The 6,638-nt window shown below is 72.1% G+C and overlaps 3 protein-coding genes across 4 annotated transcripts in view; 1 reads left to right on the top strand and 2 right to left on the bottom strand.

The window, feature by feature from the left end:
• The window catches only part of LOC146586842 (uncharacterized), a 15,431-nt gene extending 15,295 nt beyond the window's left edge, over nucleotides 1–136 (bottom strand). For both annotated transcript variants that reach the window (XM_085320599.1, XM_085320601.1), the window contains exon 1: nucleotides 51–136. The gene's annotated coding sequence lies outside the window, so the exon portion shown is untranslated. The remainder of the gene's footprint in view (nucleotides 1–50) is intronic.
• Nucleotides 137–1,405: 1,269 nt separating this feature from the next.
• Nucleotides 1,406–4,794, top strand: RARRES2 (retinoic acid receptor responder 2). The gene is made up of 5 exons (XM_085320597.1): nucleotides 1,406–1,689; nucleotides 3,078–3,182; nucleotides 3,510–3,614; nucleotides 3,973–4,112; nucleotides 4,584–4,794. The coding sequence occupies exons 1-4, from the start codon at nucleotides 1,525–1,527 to the stop codon at nucleotides 4,084–4,086; spliced, it is 489 nt and encodes a 162-aa protein (XP_085176723.1). The 5' UTR covers nucleotides 1,406–1,524; the 3' UTR covers nucleotides 4,087–4,112; nucleotides 4,584–4,794.
• Nucleotides 4,795–5,464: 670 nt separating this feature from the next.
• On the bottom strand, nucleotides 5,465–6,553 carry LRRC61 (leucine rich repeat containing 61). The gene has a single exon (XM_085320595.1). It carries the CDS (start codon nucleotides 6,321–6,323, stop codon nucleotides 5,541–5,543), a length of 783 nt encoding a protein of 260 aa, XP_085176721.1. The 5' UTR covers nucleotides 6,324–6,553; the 3' UTR covers nucleotides 5,465–5,540.
• Nucleotides 6,554–6,638: the final 85 nt, after the last annotated feature.

Raw genomic sequence — 6,638 nt, 5'->3', positions numbered from 1 at the left:
CCATGGCGACCCCCGCCAGGCCCCGGAGCCGCCTCCCCGGGGAAACTCACGGGCCGCCGACGTCCCGCGACGTGATGACGTAGCGGCGGCGGCGGCACGCGCTGGCCCGGCGGCGGCCCCGCCCCGCCCCCTGCAAAGGACGGCGGGACGCGTAGTGTGCGGCGGGAGTCTCGCGAGAGCGCCGCGCGGCGCCTGCCGGGAAGCGTCGCCCGGCGGGCGGCGGAGGGTGGGAGGGGCCGCCGGAATGTCCCGCGGTGTGACCCGTAGGGAGGCCCGGACCGCGCTGCGCCGGAATCATAGAGCGGACCGGAAGCAGCGCGCCAGTGCAGCGTCCCGGCCGTCATAGATTTTCCCGCGATGTGCCAGAGCGCCCCCGCCCGCCCGCCGCCATTCACCGTTACACCGGGCCGCGGCGGGCGCGGCGCCCCCCGCCCCGGGAGGCCCGGCCCGGCCCGGCCCGCTTGCCGCGCGGTGCTCGGCGGGAGACGAGAGCCTGGGAGGCCTCGGCCGGGCTGGGCTGCGCCGTGTGCTTGGGCTCCCTGGGAGGAGAGTCTTGGTTTTCAGATAAAACTGGGTCTTCAGCTCTTGGGAAAAMGTCACAGAAAAAATCGGGCTGTGCTGCCAAAAAGGGTGGGAAAACCGCAAAGCGGGATGTGCTCGGCAGGGCACAGAGCCAGAGAAGACAGTGCGGAGGGCGCAGTGGTTGCCACGCCGCTGGCCGAAGGGGCCGGGCGGGCGTTTGTTCTGTCTTCTGATGCGGCTTGCGGTGCGGGCGGGCAGGCGTCCCTGCGTCCCTCCGTGGAGCGGGGGAGACAGCCTGCCCCCGCCGTGCCGCTGCACGGAGCCCTGCTGGTCCTGGCTGGGGGGCCGGGGAGGTGCAGCACTGCCGGGCACGGGCACTTCCCTCACCAAAGCACCATCTCCCTCATGTCCTGGCTCCGGCAGCAAATGCYGAAAAAGAGCCGGAGCAGGGCAGGCGTGAGCGATGCTTCCCAGATGCCYTTTCCAGCAGCTGGTGGCATTTGGCTCCCCATCACCAGCCTTGAAGCTCCTCTTCTATTCAAGGCAGGAGCTCTGCGTCCTCTGGACGCTTCTTCCCACTTGGCTCACAAGCTGGCACGTGGCTCTGCGTGCGCTGAGCATCCAGGGATGTAGCGACTCTTGATGGACGGCCGCTGCGCTGGAGGGGTGAGGAGGGAGGTGAGGAGCAGCCGCTGCTGCCCGGCTCCGCTGGACGCGGCAGGGCGGCTCTAGGCACGCCGTGTGCCGTCTGGCGCTTCCCTGGGACACCTCCCGCCTCCTCTCCATCTGCACACGTCTAGCCGAACGGCAGTGGTGGCCGTGCCCGGCCCCTCCTCCCCGTCCCTCCGGCCGGGGGGGCTGCACAGGCAGAGTGCGGGGCTGGCCCAGGGGCGGAAAGGGGCAGTTCCCAGGAAATCAGTTAATGAAAGACCAAAATCAACAGCGGGTCCGTCAGTGAGGCTCTTTGAGGTCAGACAGCCCTGCCAGACCCTTACGGCAGGGATGAAGTGCCTGGTAGCCCTGTCCCTGGGCTTCATGGCCCTCGCTGCCGCGAGCCAGTCCCCGCTGCAGAAGCGCGTTGTGAAGGAGGTGCTGGACTATTTCCACAGCCGGAGCAACGTGCATTTCCTGTTCAAGGAGCAGTCCGTGGAAGGAGTTGTCGAACGAGTGAGTGCCAGAGACCGGGGCTGCAGAGCGCCGTTGCCCCTGCCCGGGGTGCCGCTCGCCCCCCGCACCCCTGGGGCCAGGCAGGGAGGGAGGCGGGCGGCCGCGTGGCAGCCTTGCCGAGCAGCCGGGGCGGCCCACAGGGGCTGGAGGGGTCTGAGGGCGCCGGAGCCCAGCAGCGCACCGTGGGGCTGCGGATGCCTCCCTGCAGACCCCTGCCTGGTCCCCAGGCCCACAGCCACTCTGGGAGCAGGGATGGATGCGCGGGCCGGGCACYGCGAGTCCAGGACACCCTGGCCGGTGCCACGGCTCTGCAGCAAAGACGTCGGCTTCGGGCTCCCGGGGCAGGTGGGCAGATTGGTGGGGGCATGTGGCACTGAGTGGCAGAGCTCGGCTACTCATTAACCGTGTGCCGTGGCCAGAAGCGGATCGAGTATCTCCGGGTGCCTGGCCATGGGATGATTCCCAGGCACAGCCGGGAGAGACTGGGCTTTCTCCCCATGGGAGACGGTGGCTGTGTCCCCTGCTGCAGGGGTGCCGGGTCTTGGGTGGCCCTGGGGGCTGCCTGCAAGGGGGGGAGGGCAGCGAGAGGGCAGAGGAGCGGTTCGGAGACGCCTGCATCTCCGCGACAGGCTGGCGCGGCGCGTGTTCCCCGGTCGTGGTGCGGGCGCTGCCGGCCCCTGCCCGGCTCACGGCACCGCCGCAGCGGTGTCCTGCCCCGAGGAGGCGGCTCGGGGGCAGAGGGACGGCTGTGGGGCAGGGCCCTCGCCTCCCCAGGTGTGCTGGGGAGCTTCGCCGTGGCTGGCCCAGCGTGGGCCGGGGCTGGCCGCGGGGCGGGGGGTCCGTGTGTCACGCTCACGGCGCTAGTGCAGTCTTTGGTTGTAGTCTTGGGAAGTAAAACCTAACGTGCGATTCGGGGCACCGCCTGGTCTGGCTTCTTCGCATTTCCCGAGGAGTTCAGAGTGCAGCGGCAAGAGCCCAGACAGCTCCCGCCTCCCTCCTTTCCGCAGATGTCCCATCCCTTCTCTCTGCTGCAGGTAGAAATGGTGTCCGTGACCGAGCCAGCAGCAGCGATGGCGGGGGGCGGGCGTCTCTCCTAAAACTGCTCCTCTTCATTTAGCCTTTCCGTTGCGCTCTGGGCTATCCCTCAGTCCTGCCCGYGCCCTGCCTCCATGGTTCACAGAGCAGCCCCCAAACAAACCTGGCTTCAGGTCTCCTCCGGACCCCCCGAACGCGTGGTGCTGCCCACCGGCACGGGCGCGGGGCGAGCTCAGCGCCGTGGCGCGCAGGCAGCGGAGCCCTTCATCCGCTGCCGGCTGCGGCTCCCTCAGCCCAGCCCCGCCGTGCGGCCCCTTCCCGCCTCTCAGGGGAGCTTCTCCCTCTCGCACCAGGAAGACCCTTCGGGGACGTTTGTCCAGCTGCGCGTCAATCTTGTGCAGACAGCCTGCAGGAAGAGGATGGTGAGAAAGGAGAACTGCAAGACGGTAGAAAACAAGGTGAGYGCGGGGCTGTCGGGAGCTCGTCCCGCTGTGCCCAGACCGGGGTTCCCGGTCCTGGAGCCGCGGGACCGGGGCGGCTCGCCCCCGCCTCCCCCCTCGGAGACACCCCGGGGGCCTCCCTCCCCGGCCGCCTCCCCGCTCCGGGCAGCGGAGACGGGGCTGCGCCGGCTCTGCCCTTGGTTTTGCTGCCGTGGGAGGGACGTCCCGGCGCCCAGGGCATCTGGCTGGGCTCTGGGAGCAGCGTCCTGCCGCCGGGAGGGGAGGGGAGGCTGGGGCTGGGCCGGGGCTCGGGGCCGGCGCTGACGGGCCGCGTTACCTCCCCAGAGGAAGCCGGCCTGCGTGGCTTGTTTCAAGTTCGACAGAGGCGATGTCCCCAAGGCGCTGGACAAGTACTACAACTGCGGCCCCAGCCACCACCTGGCTGTGAAGGTGAGCTGCCCCCGGGGGACGCGGGGTGGGGGGCGGCGGGCGCGTGTGTGCCCGAGGGGGCGGCAGGACCGGGCTGCTCGCTCGCTCGCTTGCTCCTCGGTGCCCGTGTGTGCCGGCGTGCGCCCGCGTCGCCCGCAGAGCCAAACCCGGAGGTGCCCAGACACGTGCCAGCGGCGCCCCGGGGGCGTGCCGGAGCGGCCGCGATGTGCCCCGGCACGCGCGAGGCCTCCACGGGTTGGGGAGCCGGCACGCCCCGTGGCAGGGAGCCGAGGGGCAGCGCCGCGCGCCCCGCTCCCGCGCTGCCAGCACGTGCCCAGCAGCACCAAGCCCTTCGGGGACATCGCGCTCTGCCCCGCAGGAGATAAAGCACCGAGACGAAGCCGAGTGCAGGGAGGTGGAGGAGACCGGCAAGGCGACGGATTCGCTCTACCTTCCCGGCATGTTCGCCTTCTCCAAGGGGCTGCCAGCCTAGGCCGGCGTCGCCCGTGTGCAGACACGGTACGTGCCAGGGGCCGCTCAGCGGGAGCCCCGGCTGCCCCGGGCGCGCGGTGCGCGGAGCGCCCTCCTCCGAGGGGCCGCCTGCTCCCGCGAGGAGGCTCCTGCCCGGCTCCGGTGCCGCGCGCAGCACAGCCTCCTCCCGGCCACGAGCACACGCACGGCTGGGTCTCCAGGCCCAGCGGTCCCTTCTGGGGCCATCGTGGGCTCGGGGTGCGCCGGGACGGTGAGAGCTGGATGCTTGTCCACAAAGAGTGGAGCCAGACCGGTCCCCGTCCACGCGCAGGACCCGGCGGCCCTGCCAGGGACTGCCCTTGGCCCGGGGGAAATCCCCCGGGGTATCTGCAGCAGGCTAAGCCTCCTCCGGGTGAGCTGGCCCCGGGCCCCGGCGGCAGCCCAGCACAGGGCTCGGTGCGCGCGCGCRGGGGCGATTCCTCCCAGCCCGCGGCACCTCCCCGCGTCTCCTCTCCCCAGGCCGSCTGGCACCGGGTCCGGCTCCGCCAGCCTGGATGCAGGCCTGGATGAAGGACGCTGCCGCAGGGGGACCAGCCCGGCCCTTCTGAGCTTGCTGCCCTCCAGCACTGTGCAACGAAAGGAAGGTCGCCCGCTGCCCGCGCTTCCTCCCTGCCCGCCTCTGCCTAGACGGTGTCCGCACGCACCAGTAAACCCCGGCTCTGCCTCCGGCCGTCGCTGCTGTTATTTCTGCCCAGGACTGCGGGGCTCCAGGGCTGGCCTGGCCCATGCCGCCGCGCCATCGSTGCGCCAGCCCGGCGCTTTCTGCCAGGGCCAGCCCTGCTCTGCTGAGGCTGCACCACCCCACAGCGAGCCCTGCGTGCCCCACACCCTTCCCCGATGCCGGCCTTGTCCCCCGCCCGGCCCCAGGGGAAGGAGGGATGAAGGTGCCGGCGGACCCACGGGTCCCAGCCCGGCAGCAGGCGGAGGTGAGAGCCGCAGACCGCCTGGAGCTGCGCGGGCAGGGCCCTGCACGAAGCAGCGGAGAGGGGTGTCAGAGCAGAGCACGCTTTTACTGCGCGGCCCCCGCTCCCGGGCGGCCGGGCCCGGCGACGCTCGCGCGCCCCGTCGGCGGCCTCGTCCCTCCTCGCCGCCTCGTCGGACGGCCGCTCCTCCGGCCTAACGGCGCCGGGGAAGCGGATCGCCGCTCCTGCCGCGTCCGTGCGAAGGGACGGGGGCTCTGGTGCGCAGCCCAGGCCCCGCGGGGTCCACGTGCCCCGGGACCGGCCGGGAGCCGCAGTCCTCCCGCATCCCGGTGGATGCCTGGGCAGCGGGCAGCAGCGGGAACGCTCGGAGCTGCTCCAGCTCCTCCCGGAGCCCCTCGGCTGGGGCCCGAGCCGGGGCGCGCGGAGGCTGGCGGCGGTGCGCGGCGGGGGTCTCTCCCTGCGGGGCGCAGCGGCGTTGACGCCGGGGCTGGGGTCAGAAGACGTAGGAGCTGGGGTCGGCGCGGAGGCTCAGCGCCCGCTCCGCCTGGGCGATGGTGTCGTCGGCCCGCTGGCCGAGCTCCCGGCACTCCCGCAGCACGTCGCTGAACTGCCGGTAGGCTTCCTCGATGATGGAGCTGCGCCGGGCCGGCCGCACCTCCCAGAAGCCTTCCTCCACCCAGGGCTTGGGCGCGCGGGGCGGCTCCGCGGCGGCGGCCGGGCAGCGCCCCAGCGAGCTGTCGAGGTCCTTGCAGAGCTGGTAGAGCTCGCTGCCGCGGCCGGACACCCGCTCGCCGTCGATGGCCTTCAGGCCGGGGAACATGTCGCCCAGGGCGCTGCGGTAGGCGCCGGCGGCGCAGACGGGGTTGCTGAGGTGTCCGAGGGCGTCGCGGAGCCGGAGGCTCTCGAGGCGCCGCAGCCCCGTCAGGCACTGCAGCTGCTGCAGGCTGCTCACCAGGTTGCCGGCGATGTTGAGGCTCTGGAGGCTCTCGCAGGAGCCCAGCGGCTCCAGGCTGCAGACGCGGTTGGACGAGAGGTTGAGGACGGCCAGCGACTTGAGGGCGGCGAGCGGGCCCAGCTGGGAGATGGCGTTGCCGGAGAGGTCGAGCCACTCGAGGTTGGCGCAGTCGCCCAGGCAGCCCAGGTCGGCGATGCCGCGGCCCCGCAGCTTGAGCAGCAGGATGGACTCCAGGGCGAACTCCCCCGTGCTGGCCTTCAGCAGCTGCGCCGTGATGCGCCCGCCCTCGGCCTCCTCGCCCTTCTCCGCCCGCGCCTCCATGCCGCTGCCGAGGCCGCCCGGGGCGCCGGGCTCACGGCGGGGGCGGCCGCGCCGCGGCCCCAGCGCTTCTGCGGAGAGAGGGGGCAGGCTCAGCACCCTATGGAGGCTCAGCACCCTGCAGAGGCTCAGCGCCCCATGAAGGCTCAGCACCCTGCAGAGGCTCAACGCCCCATGGAGGCTCAGCGCCCCATAGAGGCTCAGCACCCTGCAGAGGCTCAACGCCCCATGGAGGCTCAGTGCCCCGCGGAGGCTCAGCGCCCCATGAAGGCTCAGCACCCTGCAGAGGCTCAGAACTGCATAGAGGCTCAGCACCCT

This window comes from Rhea americana, unplaced genomic scaffold (genome assembly GCF_003343005.1).
Source record: "Rhea americana isolate MKP2758 unplaced genomic scaffold, rheAme1 scaffold_643, whole genome shotgun sequence".
Lineage (NCBI taxonomy): Eukaryota > Metazoa > Chordata > Aves > Rheiformes > Rheidae > Rhea > Rhea americana.
Note: the sequence above shows the minus strand (reverse complement) of the source record. Positions and strands in the feature narration are given on the sequence as shown.